Below are 21,871 nucleotides of genomic sequence, written 5' to 3'. Positions count from 1 at the left end.
CTATAAATAAACATTCATATTGATATAGTTTACAGATAAAATTTTTTTTAGAGTTTCAGCTCTCATTATTCATAAACGAATAAAAAAAATATCAGATTTTTATTATAATATATTTGTTATTCACTTATGAATAACACGTATGCCTAACTTTTTTTTTATATAGTTTGAGTATCGTTCATATATGAATATAACATATAATAAAGTCTTTTTACTTAAAATATATTTTTTTCATCGTCTTTCGTCACATATTATACGGTATTTATATATGAATAAAATGTGTATTAATTGTCATCATATTTTATATTCATATATGAACAAAACAATTATCAGATTTTTGTTACAATTAATTTGTTATTCATATATGAAGAAGTAGTATAAATGATACTTAAACTACAAAAATAATAATAATAATAATAATAATAATAATTAATAATATTTTTTATTAATAAGTGAATAACGAATGTACTGTAGTAAAAATTTGATGCGTTTTTATTCACTTATAAATAACGATATCTGAAACTATAAAAAAATAAAAATTTTAATTTATCTTAAAATTATATCAATATGGATGTCTATTTGTAGATAAAATAATTAAGAATTTTGATATATATTTAAAATCATTTTTCAATAAAAATAGTTCCTTAAAAATTAAAAAAAAAAAACTATGTTTATATATATTAAGGTAATGATTAGCATAGTTTAAGGAAAATGTTTTGTTGGAAAACAAATGTGTATTTTTTTTCCCATTTTCGCAAGTACGATGGAGGTTTTTACGGCAAAAATAAATGAGTGGCTAAAAATGATTCATCAATTCTCATCATTTTCTATTTTCTCAATTGTACTTACTTCCCTCTCTCTCTCACTCTCTCTCTCTCCCTCTATCTCTCTCTCTCTCTCTCTCTATATATATATATATATATATATATATATATATATATAGAGAGAGAGAGAGAGAGAGAGAGAATCAAGATCAAATAAGAAGGAAAATTTTTGTAGGAAGGTAAGAAGTTTTTTTCTATATATTTTTTACCTTCCTACTAAAAAAAATTTCTTACCGGATATATATATATATATATATATATATATATATATATATATATATATATATATATATATATATATATATATATATATATATATATATATATATATATATATATATATACTAGAAGTTATTTTGAGAATTTTAAAAAAGATAACCTAAAAAAATCAAAAGTTATGAAAAATTATTAAAAAAAATGTTTATCAAATTTGTAAAACAAACGAAGAGTTGGATCAAACTTATAATAAAGGAAAATTTGAGGGAAAAGAAAGAATTGAAAAAAGAAAAAACCGACTTTTCATTTTTTTTTTTTTGGTAAAAATATGTAAAAAATAAACAAAAGTTGGGCCAAACTTATAATAAAGGAAAATTTGAGGTAAATACTATTTTTTTAGTAAAAAGATGTAAAAGGCCAAAGCTACAGAGGATTGTTAAGGAGATCGGAATGGCTTGGGAAGGAGATTAGGTTGGCGGTATCAATGGTACCGTCGGAGAGATTGCACCAAGCAAAGATCGGTTGGTGACTTGGCTCTATTGTGGGTTCTACGGTCCTTCCCGCACCCACCCCCACACACAATCTCTCTCTCTCTTTCTCTCTTTCTCTCTCTCTCTCTCTCTCTCTCTATATATATATATATATATATATATATATATATATATATATATATATATATATATATTGCGTAGGATATAAAATAAATATTTTATATTAAAAATAACTAAAACATTGTTATTAACAATTAAATAATAATTTCATAAAAATATAAAAAATGATTTTTAGTATTTTTATTATGTTGAACTATATTATAAGAGATAAGGTTGGAACTTGAAGTTGTATTGCATATACAAAGTTATATGAGTAAAATAGAAAAAAAAATTAATTTTTAAAAATAAATAAATCGTTATTGTTATTTATTAAATAATAATTTCATATTAAATTAAAACATTTATATTAAATATTATCCTTATGTAGAAAATATGATAATAGAGACATTTTTTTATCTATCTTAAATTTTATCATTCTGTACAACATATGATAATAGAGACAACTTTTTATCTTAAATAGTAAAAAAAATGTTTTGTATCATAAATATTACCATAATTATGTAGAACATATGATAATTGTGACGTCTTTTATAAGGTTAAAACTTTAAATTAGATTACATACAGGGTTGTAAAACTTGGCTAACACAACCAAATACTCGACATGTTACTTAAACTCGGCCTCCAATCGAAGCGAGTTTGCCTAACTCAACCATAAGACACTCGGATCCTTATTAAACTTGATCCAAATCAAAAAGATACGGCCCAAAATCATGCAGAAATTTAATTGGTGACTTGTCGACAAAGACAATCTCACCAAAGAATAAACTCAACGTCCTACAAAGTTAGATGCAAGGAATATCTCATGGCTTAGTCCCTTTGAAATATTTCACTTCTTTTCCTATTTACAGAGGAGAATATATTCTCTTGTTTACTCCCACAATCAATGTAGGATGAAGACATTTTAATTAAACTCATTTCTTTATTTGCCAATAATTTCATTTTGTTAAATAAAATATTAAATAATAAAAATAAATTGTTATCCAAAAAATTTATTGTTCAATAGTTCCATTTTTCAGTAATCTCGTAAGTTGCTATAAAAAATTAAGTTTTTATTAAATAATTTTTTGTTAAATCCTAAAATCATAAATTCAGTTAGGTACTTAATATAGAAAGTTTGTTTATTTGTATTTTCATGATTCAAAATGTCAGTATAAAATGAATTCATTATAAAATAAAATCAAGTATATATTTCGTGCTTTTGAATCAAAGTGATTTTCCAAACAATTAAATTTTATGTTTAAGTAGATTTTTTTTATATTTATATAACATTATGTAACCTATAATATTATTATAAACAATTTGAATAATCATGGAAGTTTCAAATGTATGTGATGAAAGGAAAATGCTTCATTTATCGGTCCAAATTTATCAAACTCGGACTGATTCAGCTTAATATACCGAACTACATAACATTTTTTCTATTGAAACCCGGTTTGTATATATTTTGTGTTTTTGAATCAAATTTATTTTTCAAATAATTATAATTTTATGTTTAGGTAACTTATTTATAATATTATTAGAAACAATTTGAAAAAACACTGGAGTTTCAAATGTATGTGTTGAAAGGAAAATGCTTCCTTTATCGGTCAAAATTGATCAAACTCAGATCGATTCAACTAAATATACCAAACTACATAACGGTTTTTCAACTGAAACTCTATTTGAACCTAAAAAATATTGTTCAAAACCATTTTCCTGATTCTAAAACTTAAATGGACAGTTGCCAATAAATACAATCTCACCAAAGAATACCCTTAACATCCTAAAAAGGTAGGCATAAGGAAGTTCTCATAGTTTGGTCCTTTTGAAGCATTTCACAATCTTTCCTATTTATAGAAGAGGAAATGTTCTCTTGTTTACTCTCACCATCGATATGGGATGAAGACATTGTAATAAAACACATTTTCTTGTTAATAAAACATTATTCAACTTATTTAGTAAAACACACTTCTCTTGCTTACCCTTTCTTTATTATTCAATAGTTTCATTTTTCTATAATCTCGTAAGTTGCTATCCAAAAAAGTAAGTTTTTATTGAATAACTTTTTGTTCAATTATCAAATCATAAATTCAGTTAGGTACTTAACATAGAAAGTTTGTTTATATGTATTTTCAAGATTCAAAAGTTCATTATAAAAAGAATTCATTTATAAAATATAATCTGCATATATATTTCGTGCTTTTCATCAAATCGAATTTCAAACAATTATAATTTTATGTTTAGATAAATGTTTTTTTATATTTATATAACATTATGTAACTTTTTTAAAATATAATTGGAAACAATTTGAAAAATCATGGGAGTTTCAAGTGTATGTAGTGAATGGAAAATGCTTCTTTTATGGTCCAAATAAATCAAACTCAAACCGATTCAACTAAATATACCAAACTACATATTTTTTTTTCTAGTGAAACCCGGTTTGTATATATTTCGTGCTTTTGAATCAAAGTGATTTTTCAAACAGTTATAATTTTAGGTTTAGGTAGATGCTTTTTTATATTTATATAAAATTATGTAACTTATTTATAATATTATTTGAAATAGTTTGAAAAATCATGGGAGTTTCAAATGTTTGTTGTGAAAGGAAAATAATTCTTTTATCAGTCCAAATTGATCCAGCCCCGTTTCAACTCAATATAGCCAACTACATAATTTTTTTTCACTAAAACACAGTTAAAACCTAAAAAAATTCGGTTCAAAACCATTTTTGGAATTCTAAAAGTTAACTGGACACTTGCCAATATAGACAATCTCACCAAATAATACCTTCAAAATCCTACAAAGGCAGGCATGAGGAAGTTCTCATGGTTTGGTCCCTTTGAAACATTTCACAACCTTTCCTATTTATAGAAGAGGAAACATTCTCTTGTTTACTGCTCTCTTCACCTTCATCTGCGATGAGAGATCACCTTCATCTAAGATTGTTCTCACCATTTTCTTCCACTTTTCTTCAAAAACATCATAAAATCACGAAATCCACCATGCCTCGAACAAAAATGAATTCAAAATGAAGTTAATCATCATAATCTTCAGGAAACAAGCTGCAAATAATGTGGATTTTCTTTTTGATCTTATCTTAATAGAATTAGCAAGCTTGTACTTATGCATGATCCAATTGGTTTTAGACCCGTTTTAGGGCTTTGCCTCGGTAGAAGACCAAAGTTTTCTTCTAATGGTTATGTGTTGTGCTAAATTGGCTGAAAATAGATGCAATATGTATCCAGTGTGTATGGCCCAAAAGAAATTGGAAAACGAGATATAGGGGTTTCGATGGTCTCTTCCCCTTCGAGTCATGAACAGAGCTATTTGTTGTTGTTGTGTGTGTCTCTTACCTCGTCCCTTCAATCGCTGGCTTCCAAGCAAGATGGCTTCCAACCTCCAAGTGATTTGGAAACCGTTTGCCATCTTCAACCTCTAACACCGCCACCAAACACCATCGTCTTCCACCACAATCGTCCACATACCTGAAAAACAATTCTAGGTTTGAGAAAAACGATTCCACAAGGCTTCCAAGCAAGATTATCAACGAACAAAAACAAAAACACGTGAAATCGGAATGAAGAAGATAGTCGAACCTATTGCGGACTCATGCCCTCTGAACTCTGATTGCAGACCGACCATCAGTTTCTCCAACCTTTGTGTAACATCCTTGTTGGGTTAATGTGATGCTTCACCGAGTTTTACATCCATGTAAATCATAATGAAGAATAGATTGAAACCTAGGATACCAAGTAAAGAGAGAAACCTAATAAGAATAAGGCTAATCTCTAGGGCGAAGGTCGATGAGAGCGAATCAGGAAGGTGGGCGTCTTGCTTGAACATGAACATAAAGTCTTATGTGGTGGGTGAGGATGCGAGTGATGTGTATTATAGTTTAATTTTATTTTTATTGAAAAATGCTAAATCATTAAGTAGACCGGCAATTGCAAGTCAAGTTCCCTTTTTAGCAGGTAAAAATTGGTTTTATGCCTCTAAACTGCAAAAAAATAACATTAAGGACCTTTTAAAACAAAAACCGATAGTTTATTGGGTTACAGTGACATTTACCCTAAAACTTAAGGATTCACTGTAATATACTACAATGAAAAAAGTTTGAAACTTTGTGTTGATCGTTAGTCCATGTATCGAAGGCTATCACACGTACGGATCCCTTCTTGCCCTTAAATTATTCATTAAAGCCTTATAATTCAGCGTAACATACCATTCGCTAATGAGAGCTTGAAAAATCTAAGTCGATGGTTAGTCTATGTACCATAAGCTATCGTATGAACCAATCCATTCTCGCCTTACTTTCTTCTTTAGAATTTTATGATTCAATGTATAAAACTAGACATTGATGAGAATTCGAATACTCTGTGCCGATGGGTATATCATGTCACATTGTGTATTACACACACCTACCCATTCTCTCCCAACAAATCTTTTATTAAAGAAGTTAATGACTCATTGTATCTACCATACACTGATAAAACATTGACACTCTTTGCCGACAGGTACATTTCACACCGGAATGTATTACACGTATCACCCAATTCTCGCCTTTTATTCTTCTAATAAAAGAAGTTGAGCTTATTCAACATGTCAGATTTAGATAGTTGACAACCTAAAGCTAGAATAAGAGTTATGCGAATCGACACCATTCAGAGTTAGAGTTTTAGGTCTGGGATATAGTACTTCTAAAGTTATCCCCCTGGAAGGGTATTATTCGTTTTAGGAAGTGTGGAAACCTGGACCCCAATTTTACCGGTTTGTTCTGTGTGGTGGCCAAGGTAGGCAATGTGGCTTACTGATTGGATATGTATGAGGAGCTCAGTCAGATCCATAGCAACTTCCATATTTCTCAAGTATGGAAGTATGTGGCCGATGACATAGTTGTGGTTCCATTGGATGATATTCAGGTTCATGAATGTCTGACTTATGCTGAGCGATTGATGGTGATTCTCGACCAGAAGATGAAGGTCTGCGCAACGAGGTGATGGATTCGGTTAAGGTGAAATGGCAGATCCGGAAGGGTTTTAAATGGACTTTGGAACCTGAGGAGGATATGAGGAAGCACTACCTTGAGTTGTTCTCACCAACGGATTTCGAGGGCGAAATTTGATTCAAGTGGGGTAGAATTGTAACATCCATTTTCTAGTAAATGCTTTTTCCAAGTTTAAATTTTAAAATATAATTTATGGGGGTTTTAGGTGGGCCACGATGTGGTGGATGACGCCCTATGACATGGCATCATCCGATTAAGAACACAGAGCTGTGAAGCGTCGCATCGTGGCAGTCTGTTTGCCACGACGTGGCAGCTATTTTGGTGTAAAACCCCAAATCTTTAGGCTTGTACCCTATTTAAGGGTACTAACTCCTAGGGTTACCTAATTTGGCACCCTCTACCCTCTAAGATCATTCCCCATCCAAACCTTAGCCTTTAAGTACCAGCCACTTGTATGAAAGTTGAAGGAAGAAGGAGTCCAATTTTGTTCTTGTGTGCTTGGTTCCAGCTTAGATCTTGCATCTTCATCATATTTCTAGTCTTTCAGATGTATAAAGTCTTCACATTGCTCGTTAGATCTTTAGATCTACTTTTAGGTCATTTTATGAGCTTTTTGGTCCATTTATTCACGTTCTTGGAGTTCAGGTGAACGCAATAATGTTTGTGTGCCTTATTTGACTTCTGGACCATGGTGGTGGTTAGAAGGGGGACTTTAATGACTTAGTTTGGTTTCTATGTAAAGAGTGCGACTATTAAGAGATTAGGATTTGAGATCTTGGTTTATTAGGATTTCTTAATGGATAAAGTTAGAAACTTTATCCATGAAGACCTTGGGGAGATTCCCATCTGAAATTTGTAGCTCATGGGGTTAAGGGTTAAGGGCTTAATCCATTAAGTTGTGGGAGACCAATTTCCACTACATGGGAGTCTACTTGTAACAATGTAGTGGCCGGTGTCACCATGACTATTTTGTTATGTAGCTACCACGACGTGGCCTATAGGTGGCCACGACGTGGAGGACAACTGGGGATGACTTTCACCATTGACTTTTTGACCATGTTGACTTTTGATCAAATTGAGGGTTTTAGGGTGTAGATTGAGAGGGTACTTTTATATTGATGATTAGGAGATTCTTAGTACCAGTCTTCATTTTGAGAGAGATGTTGTGTTTGTATGTTATTTGCGATGTAAGTCTTCTCAATATATTACCTATGTCATAGTAAGGAGCATGATAGACTAGTAGAGTCTTATTTGCTGATTGTCGTTGTGTGTATTTATTGGATTGTTGATAACTCCAGGACTACTAATAGTCCTCATGATTTTTGATAACCCATAGGGTTGCTATGAGCCCAAAGGATTGCTAATAGTCCGCAGGACCAAAGGATTGTTGATAGTCCTCTGGACTGTTGATAGTCTCAGGGTTGCATATAACCCATAGTTGTTTATTATGTTATGTTATATGTGATATTTCGGGGAAGTCACTAAATTTTGTGGTTATAATTTAGGATTAGGAGATGAAGGTATATACTTTGGGAGCCAATCGCTAGTTATTATGCAATGTTTACCCCACTAATGATTTTTCTGATTAATAAAGAATGAGGATTAAGAGTGGGAGGTGTATATGATTTTAATCAACCTCTCCCATTTAAATGGATGCATAGATCATGAATATTGGGGATGCTTATTGTGTTCAGTTAATCAAGAGTATTTATGGATATGATGGCAAATGGAACTCTAATATTTAAATTGGTTACACGGGGTTACCTTCGGTTGATATTTTGAGATCAGCCATGAAACTGATTGATAAATGTATTAATATACATATCTTATGTTCCAAGAACATTTGGTTATGGTAGAGATACTTTATTTCAGAACAACATTTGGATTGGTGATATTCCCATTAAAAGTTCATGTTCTAGAATTTATCTTCTTGATCACAATCAATAGGCCACAGTTCGTGATATGGACTCGGCTAGGATGTGAGATTTATTTTTCTAGGGTGAAATAAACCAAATGATGAATCTTCTTGCCATAATACAAAGTCTTTTTGATGTCAAATCAAAATGATAGATGTGTTGGGAATTGGATCTGAGTGGAAGTTACACGGTGGAATCGGCTAGAAAAATTATTTTCAAATGCATTACTCCCTTTGACGTTTCACTTATAAAATTAATAAGCTTATCCCAACAATATTATTGTTTTACCATGGAGATTGAATATATTACGAGTTTTAATAACAAAAAATGATTTTTATGGTGTTTTTATAGATGTAAGTGAAATTATACACATTTGTATACACTATTATATTCTAATCGCATTTGAAAATTATGAACGTTTAGAAAATCTAATAACCACATAACTAGTTTGTTCTTGTATATACAAGTTTAAAGCATATGCGACCATATAATTACATTAATTTCATACATGACTAAAAATAAACTTAGGAGCTAGGTGGTCCTTCTAAACGAATGTAATCATACATAACTCCATAAAACGGGTTTCCTGCATTTTCTTGTGTCAAATAAATCGCATTCTCTATGGTAGTGTTCAAGTTTGTTCCTGGTATGTCTATGTTGAACAACCAATACAACCCATGTATTCCATGCCTTGCAATTGCATTGTCTCCTCCAATTATTCCAGTAGAAAACAATGGCAAATCCTTGTTTGGATCGTTAAGACGAACCTGAAATTCAAAATCCGATCACAAACACACACACATTGAAATTACACATCTTTGATTCAACTAATTTATATGCAATAGAAAATTAATAATTTAATGCGTATTTTTTAGTGAATAATATAGTTCAGTATGTATCGATGGAAGGAAAATGGACAATAAGTTGCACCGCTATCCGTTTCTGGATGTCAAAACAAATTTTTTTTGAAAACAACCTCTGTAGATCTAGGAGATATGACACTAGAATGCATGAACTGTTGCACTCTGTTGAGGAGATCCACCGCCTCTGGTGCGAGACAACCAAATGTATCAAATGAAAAAGGTACAAACACATGTTGATTTTCTATACATGCATTCTCATGCTTTGTCACTTTACACGCAATGACTTTCAAAGTGGCATGCCCTGCTGAGAAACCCCCGCTCCTCAAATCGATGAGAGGAGAGACCCTAGTAAGATCCACACACGCGTGCTTCCATCCAACCCATCCAAAGAACAAAATGTCAGTCAGTTTAAGTGTGGATCTTCCATCATGTGGGTCCGTCAAAAAGTTCATTGGCGCTTCTTTCTTCGCAGAAATATCAGGATGCCGACAAGTACCAAAGAGAACATCCCTAACCACATCATGTTTGTACATGAAACAAGGGAGCTCTCTACAATGAACCAAATGTTCCCCAAAGGAATCTAAACATGCCTTGCGGAAAACTGGACATATCTTGTTAATTGGGAATAGAGGAATCATGAGGCGGTAACGAAGGATAGTTTGGTACTCCACATGAGACATATGCTGGCAAGGCCATCAATAGGGATAGTTAGCAGAAAATACTGAGCATGAGGTGCACAAAGACACTCAAAAATTGCATTCTGTCTAACATTCATGTCGAAGTTGACTTCCATATCTTTGACAATTTAGTTAAACAGGGCACACACCAATGCTTTTTGGGATTTAAGGGGAGCGGTGTCCTTATTAGTGAAACCACCATAGTCAAATCCCATAATCGTATTGCGAAAACGAATCATAGTACATAGGTAATCAGAGTCCATACCACATATGCCACTGTCACGTAAGATGTGGTCTTGTAATGCCCAAGATTCCCTCAAGGCTACAAATGTGTAGGAGGAAACCTCGTATGTTAAGTACAAACCCAAACCACCGAAACGAATAGGTAAGGAAGCTAGACGCCACTGAATGTATCCAAAGAAGGGGCCTCCACATACCACCATATCCTTAATAAACCTGTGAAATCCTTTGTCAAAGAACAAAGCTGACATTTCCATGTGTACTGCCTGGCATGTCCTTAAACCAAAGAAAAGTTTTGCAATGCCCATACATAATCAAAGCAAAAGGAGCTCACTTGGTGGGTCACATAGTTTTGGAAGAAGATCCATCAAATAAACAACATTGATTGCTCTTTTTATGGCCAGCCCGCTAATAAACCCTGCGTCTCTGCTAACAGCCCCCCCCCCCCCTAAGGAGCTTCACCACCAAAGAAGGTATTTATATATCCGCAGGGAATAAATTGGTGTGAAGCTTCCTACCATCACAGGAGGGCTAAAAAATCTCTGCTTTCTTGATTTTCAACTCAAGAACCAAGTCTGGACCATTCACCCGAATAATGTTTAACACTTTAGCCACCTCCTCTGAATTCCCAATGACAGTCCCATCATCTAGATACCATGCATGGAGAAGGATCTTACACTTGTCACTAATCTTGTGCACAAGCATTTGCAAAACGAGGGGAAGAGGGTCTAAGGGGTCGCCTTGTTGCACCCCAATGGCAGACTATATATGTTGGTCTCCGATATAAAGTCTCGCTGCTTACCCGTACATGAAATTCACCCGTAAAGAAATAGAAGGGCACATCCTCTTAACCTTGTGGAGAAATGATGATCTATCCACCAGGTTAAAGGCATTCGAGAAGTCCACTGTAAGCATTGCAAGAGACCCATTAGCATGGTGTTCACTTAACACCTTATTGGCACTGTGTAACACTACCTTAACACCCCCAGACACACCAAACCCAAATTGAAAATCGTTAAGGTACCTAGCCATTTCTTTACCCACACCTTTCATGGCCACCTTGGAAGCCAGACATCTCCATATAGTGCCTACTGAAAGTGGACGGATCCCGTTGTCAGGTTTAAGTAGAGGCGTGAGAGGAGCGGATGCAACAAACTCAGCCAAAATGGTCGGACATCTTCCCAATAACCATAAATTAACCACTGAAGTGATAGCACATATGAGATCTGTGGCAATAGTAGACCTTTCTCCACAAAGGGCATCCAGTAAGTATTGAGCCCTCAAGCTATCTCTCCTGCAAGAAGTTCCTTTAGGGAAAGATTTGATGCAACCAAATACACAGTCAGAGTCTGCTACAAGGGGAGGATCAGAAATTAAGGGGCTCGACATGGATAGGGGTGGCCTGAAAGGGTGTTTGTCCTCCAAAGCTTCAATAGTATCACCATTATATGGTGCAACACCCGATGAGCATAACACTTTCACTGCTGCGGTAAAATGCCCATCTGCAACCTTACGGAGACACTAACTGATGTTGGTGTTACTTGATGTAGACTCCTTCTAAAAGGTGCCTCCACTCTGTCTCATGGCCCCAACCTCGGGATTGTGTAACATATATTGAACTAACTTCCTGATACCATCCTCTTTCCCCTGTGTATCCAAAGACTTCAAGATAGAGCTTTGTTGTAAGGATTTTCTATTCCTAGACCTACATTCTTGTCTATTTTTGGGCCTAAACACCTGCAGTATGCAACAAGGAAGAAGTAACAAACAAATCCATGCATCAACCACGCCAGGTTGGGCAATCACCTTGTAAAGAGCAGTTTTCAAAACCTAAGAGAAAGCAAGGCAACAACTATGGGGGATACTCTTGACTGTAGTGGTAGGCTCTTTAAAAACACGATCAAGGAGTCCAACATCAAAAACTAAACCTCAAAGAACATTTGTCACCGACTCTTTAGTAGACGACTTTAAAATATCGATAATGTAACAACTCGAGCCGTCAGCCCTTGTAACAAACCTCGCACGACCATCCGGGTGATGACAATAATAGCTAAGAGCATGCAAAGCCATACACTTCCCACACATCCAATGACCAAAGGCCTTCAAAGTTTCTTCCATCGCCAAAAATAAACCTACATTACTAGAAAGAGCTTCATGTAAAACATTACGATCTTCTGTATGTAGATGATGTCTTTTGATATGTGAAATCATATGGCCAATCTCCTTACTTCCCACTTCACCATTTGTGAAACAATGGAAGCTTTTGAACGGGCATATACAAATATCACCTGAACTTGTAGAAAAAGAAACTATACAAGAGAACAAACCTCGAGATGAACCTTAAGCTATGAAGTAATATTTAACAAGGAAGGGAACGAAATCACACACCAACACACTGTTGGTTTGCACAAAGAGCATCCAAACCTAAGTGTTGAGTGATGGATGATCCTTGACAAGGGATGGATCTAAGACATCACTTTGTTTCTCATCTACACCAGATGATGAGCATGTTGTGCATATAACATAAATCCAACCTCAAAAGTTGATCTTTAATTGCTAAAAGTCTAACATATTTGCCGAAATTTATCAGAAAGTTGTAGAATTATATCAAATTTCAAACCCCACAAATCGAAGCATATGAACTAAAAACCGGAGTTTCCATCGCCTTTACTTCCTCCAGTGACGACAATGAAATTATTTTCTGTATCGAATCTTTTTAATCGAACAAAACAACTAATCTAACATTTAGGGGATATCGAGTGAGACACAATTTGCGTATTTCATATGAAAAACAGATGTTACTAGATTGACTCAATAAAGTTTAAAACTATATTGAAAATTATTATTACTAAAAATATTGAAATCCAAATATATTGATTTTTATATACTCGTTTTGTTAATGTGACCTATTAAATGTAAAACTAGACCAAACAATTTTCCAATAAATGCAAAACTATAGTACATCTGTTATGAATTATAAATCGGTGTTATTTCTTAATCATTAGCAATGTATAATTGTTGTCATATTAATAACATACCTGCAGATCAGAAACGTTTGCAGATGCTAGAGCCAATCTTAGTTTGTAAATTCCATTAGTGTTCACTTCGTTAAGCGTGAATTTGATCGTCCATGTCGTTTTTTCATATGTATTTTCCTCTTTTTTCCTATAAAGCAATATAGGACAGAAATTTTTAACTTCAAAGCTACGTATTCAAACTTATTTATAGAAAGGTTAATTGGTCGTATTATTTATTTTCCTCCCCAACAAGTCAAATGATTAAATTATTAATAAAAACTCAACCAAAAACATGGTAAATGGGTTAAGGAATTCAATGTTCAGGAAGTCTTCAAAATGTATTCAAATGCTTAAAACCTCCTAAATCGTTTTTTATGCATTTTCATCATTTATAAATATAACTGATACATTACTCACTTATAAAGAGAAATTATTGGTACATCAAACCCATTATGAACGATATTTTAATTATACAACTGTCCATGCCCAGAAAGAGATGGATTATACCTGGTTACATGTGCAAAAAACCAGTCTTTGTTGTAATCGCTTTCACCGATCGTGAAAACCAAATCTTGATCCGGGTAAAGAATTGAATATCTTTCCCATAATCCGTATTGTCTAAACCTGCTTAAATAATATATATATATATATATATATATATATATATATATATATATATATATATATATATATATATATATATGAAGATTGTAAATATTGTTGACCTGTTGAGACGGTTGACGAGAAACTGGTTGGTATATATAACATCAGGATCAGGAACGTAAAATTCGGCTGCAGAGCGATCAGGGATACCAATCTCCCATAAAGTTGGACCGTCTCTCGGTGGCTCAAAAACGAGATTGCCAACCTCAATGTCACAACCTGTGCACGATTGATATAATAACAATTGTTGTTTTTGAAGGAGGTTTCAACCCATTTTATGAAAAACTAGGTTATAACTCATGTAATACACGGATGACAATTAAACAATTTTGAAATTAATAATATATTTTCAAAGTTGGAGGCTACTCCATACATATTCGATTAATTGTTAAACATTTACATAAATTAAAATTTAATTTTCTTTTATCAAACAAAAATTATTCTTTATTATTACATATAACTAAAGCCCACATTTTTTAAACTTATAAGGCATTGTGCATAAAAAAATAAAAATAAACCTCTTTTGACTCTAAAGTACCCACTTTTGAAATCTCATCCAAAAGTCGGAAAGTCCTTGATTTTATATTTGCATAAGATTTCATTCTTGGTTTACTTAGGGATTTGTATTATCAAGAAAATAAGCAACCAATTTATCTATAGGCTACAATTCAGAAAGTCCTTAATTTTATGCAAATATAGTTACGAAAATAAAATTTGAAATAGATTTTTTGGTTTAAGCAGAATAATAAGAAATGGAAATACAGAAAAATGCCACATGGCAATATGACTTTTTAAAAATTGATATGTGGCAAAAATTAATGAAATGAATACTAAGCTATGAAATATAATAGGTTGGATAGTTTAAAGGTAAATAATTATTAGAATGTTGCTAGACAAATTTATTTATTTGATATATAATAAAACCACTATTTGTATAATAATATTTTTTTAGAAATGAATATTAAGCTATGAAATGAATCAGGTTGGATAGTTTAAAGGTAAATAATTATTAGAATCTTGCTAGACAAATTTATTTATTTGATATATAATAAAACCACCATTTGTATAATAATATTTTTTTAGAACGGCTTCGTATGCACTCACTATACTAATCCTAGTATATATCTTTCGTATGAGACTTAAACCTAAACCTTTAGTATATTTATAATATAAAAGTAGCAAAAATTGACTCATTTTGATTTGTATGAAAAGTAATTCCTTTTAACTTGTTAACAATCCACTTTCAAATTTCATCCACACCTGACGTAATGGTGATGGTGGTATCGTGTCTATAGTCACCAATGAATCCATGGACCCACGCATATATATTATATGTGCCAGCCAAAATGTTTTCAATCAAAAAATGCCCTTCCTCATTTGTTTTGCTCCAAAACTGATATCCCTATATAAAAATAAACACAATTGGTTTTTCGATTGCTAATTTCAGATAAAATATTGCATGCAACGAGGCTTTAATCTCTATATCCTATTTGAAACTCACCTTGTTTTCAAATTGCCATGATCCAGAGTCTCCTGGAGGAGCTAGCCCGATGCAAGCATCAATTGCGGGCTTTTGTTCATTGCTAATGAATCTAAATAGGTGCATAAATTGGTCTTCATGCCTCTTATGTTTTGATTTTTCTTGTGGATACAAAGGAAAGAAGATTATACCTGTCATATACCATTAATTTGCCACTTATCATGCCTCGTTCCTCAGCTTGATGATAATCTTTGGAAGCTGGAAAACTATAAGGCCACTTTCCTATTTCATCCAACATCTGAAAATGGTCGATTATAAAGTAATAGTGATCGTTTGTTTTGGAAATAAAATGTTATTTTTGTATGACCAAGATCTAAGATGGTTGAAAGCAAGAAAATTAAGAAATGTACTTGTATACACCCACACACACTAAAAGAGCTTCTAAATAAATAATATACCTGATTCTTGGCATCTTCCCAGAGCGTAATCGGGTCCTCACTCGTAGAGGTAGAGTTAAGATACATAAAAACCGGACCAAAAACTTTCTTCCATGCTTCCCCTTCATCAAATTTGATTACTAAATCATTTCCACCATAATGAGCGCTAACAAACATCTGAATTCGTGAAAATACGCTCGTTTAGCTAAACTTTTTGAACAAGTTGTTGGTACCACAAAATTTAACTATTCCTACCGCTAAATTTATGGGGCCAACGTGCGAAGTAAGCTCCTGCTTGGTAGGCCCGCCGGTACGGAACTCATTACTTGGCGAAATTTGCCAAAACCCTACTGATGGATCTATGGATATCCATCCATGAACCTTTAGATCACTGGTTTCACATGAATATTGATATTTATCATCTACCTACACCCAAAAAATCATAAGAACGTAAATTTACGAAGAAGAAGAGCAAAGCATACGGGAAAGTGAAGTTGGCTCTTCTCTTTCTCATGCTTGTATTTGTGTGATATTCTCTTTATTTCTACATTTCTTTGTATCATCTTATGTCGGGAAAGAATCATATGTGATTTACATTTTCTATGTTTCTTATTGTTTCTTTGTGCATCAATTTTAAATGTTATTTACTTGCATGCTTTGTTATGTTGAAGAGAATGGTCATAATTATGCAATAAATATGTATTTTTTTTAGATATTACTTGCATGCTTTGTATGCTACAATTATATAACATTTTTCTCATAGTTTTAGTGATTGTTTTGATATTTTTTTTAATAGTCAGCTAGCTAGAAAGTTAGTGTTGATAGATGTACTCGGTAGCATCAATTACGTATATTTTTTAATTGTCCATGATTGTGTGTTATTGCATCTGTAAGTTATTTTTTGATTGTTCGGTCACTCTATATTTCATCATCCCTATTCTTGCTATTTATTTTTTGATCATTTAAACAACTATTGTTTTGATTGCCTTTTTTCTGTGTGCAGAATCAATGTTTTCCCAAAAGGAATGTATGTAAGGCTCAAAGCTAGCCCGAAAAAGTTCTCTAGGATTCATGAGGAATTGGTAATGTCCTTGCTTTGTTAGTGTTGTGTGTTTATCATCTCGTTCCATGCAATTATATTTTCTTCTTGATCTTTTGTTATTATGAATATAGATGAATGAGAACCTAAATATGGAACAACCTAACTCAACTCAAATATTTGAACGCATACGTAAAAGGATAATAAAAAATATATGCTGTGAAAGATATGATGACATGACAAGAAAAATGTAAGACAATTCAAGTTATTAATTATGTTATTACTTAATTGTAATTTTGGTAAAATTTCCATTTTGAATAAATTGAACAAAGAAATTAAGAACTACCAATCCGTAGAATACAAGAGTGCTCTAGTTGATATTTTTGTAGCATCTATGGAAGTGTTTTTTACCTATCATTCTTGTGAATTGTTTAAAATGAAAATAAATTCATTGTTCATTATTGTGAAGTGTGTATATGTATTTCTTAAAAATACTAAACATATTTTTCTATAACTGTAAACATGTTCTAAATATCTTTTTGGCGCACGAAAGATGCAAGTGGATTTTTGCAATGATATCGTGTGAAAGAAAGTACAAGTATTTTTGGATTTATGTATTTTCTATTATTATAGTCGATAGTTTTTATGTTGTTTATACATATAATGTTTGTTATGTAAACGTTGGGTGTGTAAAATTACAATTTATAATTACTTTGTTTTATTCTATGCATAATTTATTTCTCATATTAGCTTCTAATAGATGTAAGTACTTAAATTATTGTTCTTTTATATTGTATAAAGCTTTAATGTTATTTTGCAACATATTTTTTATCGGTAAAATAAAAGAAGAGTTGTGTTTATATTGTAAAATCAGTTATGACTAGTGTTGCATGTATGCATGGAAGTGTTCCACTTGATGTGCATAAAATGCTGCCATAAGTTTATTGTAAAATAAAAGAAGAGTTGTGTTTATAGTAAAAAGTTGTGCCCTTGGTTTAATATGTATTACGTTTACAAGTGTTGAGATTATTAAAAATGTAGCACTTTAAATGTTGCATATATTAAAAGAAGTGTTGTATTAGGCCTAAAGAAACATTGCCTAATACAACACATAGTAAAATGGTACTGCAACACTTTACGGTGTTACATTAGCTTTATTTTCTTGTAGTGGAACATATAGAATTTTGACAAATTAAAATTCCAATCTTGAACTAATAGATATGTGTTATAGACAGATCATTGGCATGAGTTTTTTTCTTAGGATACTACAAATCGCAAGCCTCTTTATGTACATATTTCGTGTTTTGTACTCTCTAAATCAAGTATGTCTTCTACTTTGTATTGAATTATGTCGAGCTAATTCAATATAATTACAATAGTTTGTTTATGTTTTTATTTTTAGAATTCATGATTGTTTACTTATGTCATAATATAAGACTCCCGAAGGCATGTCTCCATCGATAGGTTCTATATTAACTAATCATGATGATGGAAAAACCTTTAATTGCATACCTCTCCTTTGAACTCGGGCTCTAAGGGATCAACAATAAGAACTGCCTCTGGATAAGCCAATGATATACTTCTATTCGGCGAACGATCATCAGGCAAAGGCATATATCGATGTCTGTCATCAGACATCGCCATGTAGTGAAACCTATGAAATTCATAACACAATAAGAAACTATAATTTGTTATGTAGATAGATTTTCATCAAACATAAATCGATCCTACTTTATAAACAACTTGGATGTTCAAAAAACAATGTCAGCCAAAGATTTCACCATCTTTTAGTATTTATTTGCACATCCATATAAACATATTAATGAGTATGGTATAACATGTCTTTTTTTTTCCTTTTTGCCAAAAAAAGGATCCTCAAGACTCTCCCACATATGATGGGCGATAACTCTTATCTTCAAAACCCTTTGCAGGAGAGATTTGTTGATTGTGTCATGTATCTAATGTTCCACCAACGAGTTGAGTTTTTGCCACTTAGGACCAGAAGTGGCTTCTTCAGGATGGTGATTCACACCAAACCACATGCAATATGCTTCAAAGAGCTCTTGTCACTCATTGTAATTTAACTCATCGAGATCGAGTGTAAGGGGCACATATAATCGGATTGTTGACCGGATCGGTGACCACGGTGGTAATTTAGGGTTAGGGTCAGTTCTAGGATACGAAGACGAGAAAGATTAAAATATCTGATTAGAGGGATTCTAACAGCCCGCTCCCAAGTTGTAGCAAAGAAAAGAATAAAAAAGAAAAGAAAGTAAGGATAGAATAGAAGAGAAAAGAAAGGAAAAGAAATTTGTCTTTGTGCTCCTGAGTTAGAGAGAAATTGATGGAAAGTTAAACATTTTGTTCTTTTTTTCCAAATTCTTCCAAATCAGAAGGAAATTAGGAGGTAAAGTGATCCTTCAATTTCCTTCCACTTCATTCATTTAATGAAATCCGAAAGCATCAATTTCTTTTACTTACCTCTCATTTCCACCTTTTTTTTTTCTCTCCTTAAGTTGAACTCGGAAGCAGAATATAAAAGATTTTATTGAATAGCTTTGATATACAGGTCCAACAATATATACACACCAAATGCAATTCATGGGCTGCCATATTAGAATTGACCGAACGTTAAGTTATCTACTAGTTTTAAATTAGTGTTTAATTGATTATTATATTAATTTTAGACCGTTGTTTTATTTCATTTTTATAAATATATAGACATTTTTTTTGTAGTTTATGTTTTATAATAGAAATATGTATAAAATAAAAATCAATATATTGTTGAATGTAGGCAGGGGCAGATTTAGGGGGCTTCCGAGGTGGCACCGGTAACCCTTAAATTTTTCAGCCGCAGTAGAAAAATTTTCGAAATTTTTTTAAATTTTTATTTTTTCTACTATCGTGCAACCCCTAATCTTCCCGTGCAACCCCTACTATGAAATCCTGCGTCTGTTCATGAACGTAAGTAAACGTGAAAAATAGAATTCACATAGGATCATTTTTCTAAATATGAAAAAACGTTTGATGATTTCGTGGGTCCATCAACCCATTTTGCAAACTATTTTAAAAGTAACCATATTACAATTAACGCTTTTGAAAACAAAACCCAATTTTGAAGAAAAAAACAAAAACAAAAATAAAAACAAAAACAAAAAAGTTATAGTATAACATAGAAAGAAAGGAGTTTACTTGTCTTTCCTGAGCTTGAACACTATCCTGGTTTCCGGAAGATTGAAACCAGGCCATCCCTCTAAATGTTCGTAAATTCCATACGAGTAGAAACCCGAAGAACCGCGAAGCAACACAAACCTATTGAGTTTTCGTCGTCATAATCTGATATATATATATATATATATATATATATATATATATATATATATATATATATATATATATATATATATATATATATATATATATATATATATATATATGTATATATCACCTTTTGTCTATCTTCAACGGGACGTGCTTTCCCTCTAGGGAGGAATCCCATGTCCTTGAAAAGGAGAGCTCTACTTGATCATCTGTATCGACTATAACCTCACAACTTGTTCCATTAATCCTGTTTTATGGCAATCATTACGTATTAAAGGTTGAAACTTTCCGAATCAAGATAAATTAAAAGAAAACGTTGGATGGGATGGCGATCGAGAGAGATACCTTTCAAAAGTGCCTGTCGTTCCGGGACTTCTAGGTGGACTCCAAACGAGATCCCAATAACTATATATATATATTCACATGTCGTGACAAAAAAAGAGGTTAAGAATTAAGAGGTTGTAAACCTATGAGCAGCGAATCCAGCCATATTCATAAGTGGGGTGCATGAGTAATGCTAATATAATCTTCTTGGGGGTCAATTAATTAAAAATAAAAAATAGTTACAGATGATAACTGATAACTAAAATGTATTAACTTTATTATAATTCTAATTTTCATTCTATATATGAAAAAAAAAAGTTGCAGATTATCTATATGAATTTTAGGGTAAATATCAGCCAACAAGAAGGATTAGAGACGCATTTAACGACACTTGTTGGCTTTCCAAATTTGTGTTAACAAATAAAAGAGTGGAGGATTTGTAATAGAACTTTGTCATTGTCAACGTGGTCATAAAACATTGCAAAAAAACGTATTTAGATCAAAACCGTATATGGCTACCATGCATAGGTCGGTTTCCCACTACCCTGGCTTGTTTTAGTGAAAGGAATCATAATAAATAACCAACATTAGCCAGCTTACCCTCTATCAGATTCATCGTTGTGGGCTTCAAGCAAATTGTCGATGTTGTTGTACTTAATCCCAGTAACATATCCACCAGGATTCGTTAGTGTGAGTTGAACAATGCCGTTATCCATAATCACCTACATACACACATTAATTATACCCATAAAAACAACTCGAATATGCATTCAAACAAACTAGTGACAATCGAAGATTCACGTACATGGTGCTTTCGGAAATGCAACTTCACTCCCATTATCGCCATTAGACCCTTTCAATTCTAAACACTGTCCTCTATTCACTTCCCTTATAGAACTAAATATCAACTGTTTTTTTAACTATAAATAAAACAAATGATCGAACCCAAAAGACGACGATTTCGAAATCTAAGAGAATGTGTCGTAGGTTATGTTATTTTTATAATTAATTAAAATAAAGAATACACGGCAAAGATAGTTGATATATTTATGGTGCTTTGGAGTTGGTAAAGACGATAAGATATTAGGTGGATATGTTTAGGGGTTTGCTTTAAGTTTTGAGAAAGGTGCTTTTAAATTCTCTTTTACTTTTACTTTAAGTGAATTACAAAATTGCTCATCTGTTTATTTAAAAATTAAGGATTTAGTTTTCAGCATAAACTTTTAACACGTTTGGTCCGTGAAAACAATTTTTGCAACATT

The 21,871-nt window shown here is 32.6% G+C and overlaps 1 protein-coding gene across 1 annotated transcript; it reads right to left on the bottom strand.

Moving 5' to 3' along the window:
* Positions 1–8,933: 8,933 nt before the first annotated feature.
* Positions 8,934–21,623, bottom strand: LOC144997435 (uncharacterized). The gene is made up of 15 exons (XM_078957642.1): positions 21,415–21,623; positions 21,210–21,331; positions 20,631–20,690; positions 20,413–20,532; positions 20,157–20,276; positions 18,477–18,618; positions 16,181–16,351; positions 15,947–16,102; positions 15,680–15,786; positions 15,510–15,600; positions 15,269–15,410; positions 14,071–14,227; positions 13,853–13,969; positions 13,367–13,493; positions 8,934–9,315 (listed from the first exon to the last, which is right to left on the bottom strand). The coding sequence occupies exons 1-15, from the start codon at positions 21,454–21,456 to the stop codon at positions 9,073–9,075; spliced, it is 1,917 nt and encodes a 638-aa protein (XP_078813768.1). The 5' UTR covers positions 21,457–21,623; the 3' UTR covers positions 8,934–9,072.
* Between the last annotated feature and the right edge of the window lie 248 nt (positions 21,624–21,871).

Source organism: Lactuca saligna, chromosome 1, assembly GCF_052625555.1.
Source record: "Lactuca saligna cultivar CGN05327 chromosome 1, ASM5262555v1, whole genome shotgun sequence".
NCBI classification, from domain to species: Eukaryota; Viridiplantae; Streptophyta; class Magnoliopsida; order Asterales; family Asteraceae; genus Lactuca; species Lactuca saligna.
Note: the sequence above shows the minus strand (reverse complement) of the source record. Positions and strands in the feature narration are given on the sequence as shown.

Bases quoted from the DNA above. Each gene is read 5' to 3' on its own strand.
- LOC144997435 (XM_078957642.1), bottom strand. From the start codon at position 21,456: ATGGCGATAATGGGAGTGAAGTTGCATTTCCGAAAGCACCAT. The intron at 18,619-20,156 runs GTAAACTCCTTT...TGAATTTCATAG, and splicing joins TTCAAGCTCAGGAAAGACAA to GTTTCACTACATGGCGATGT. The intron at 13,970-14,070 runs GTCAACAATATT...TTATTTAAGCAG, and splicing joins CTCGTCAACCGTCTCAACAG to GTTTAGACAATACGGATTAT.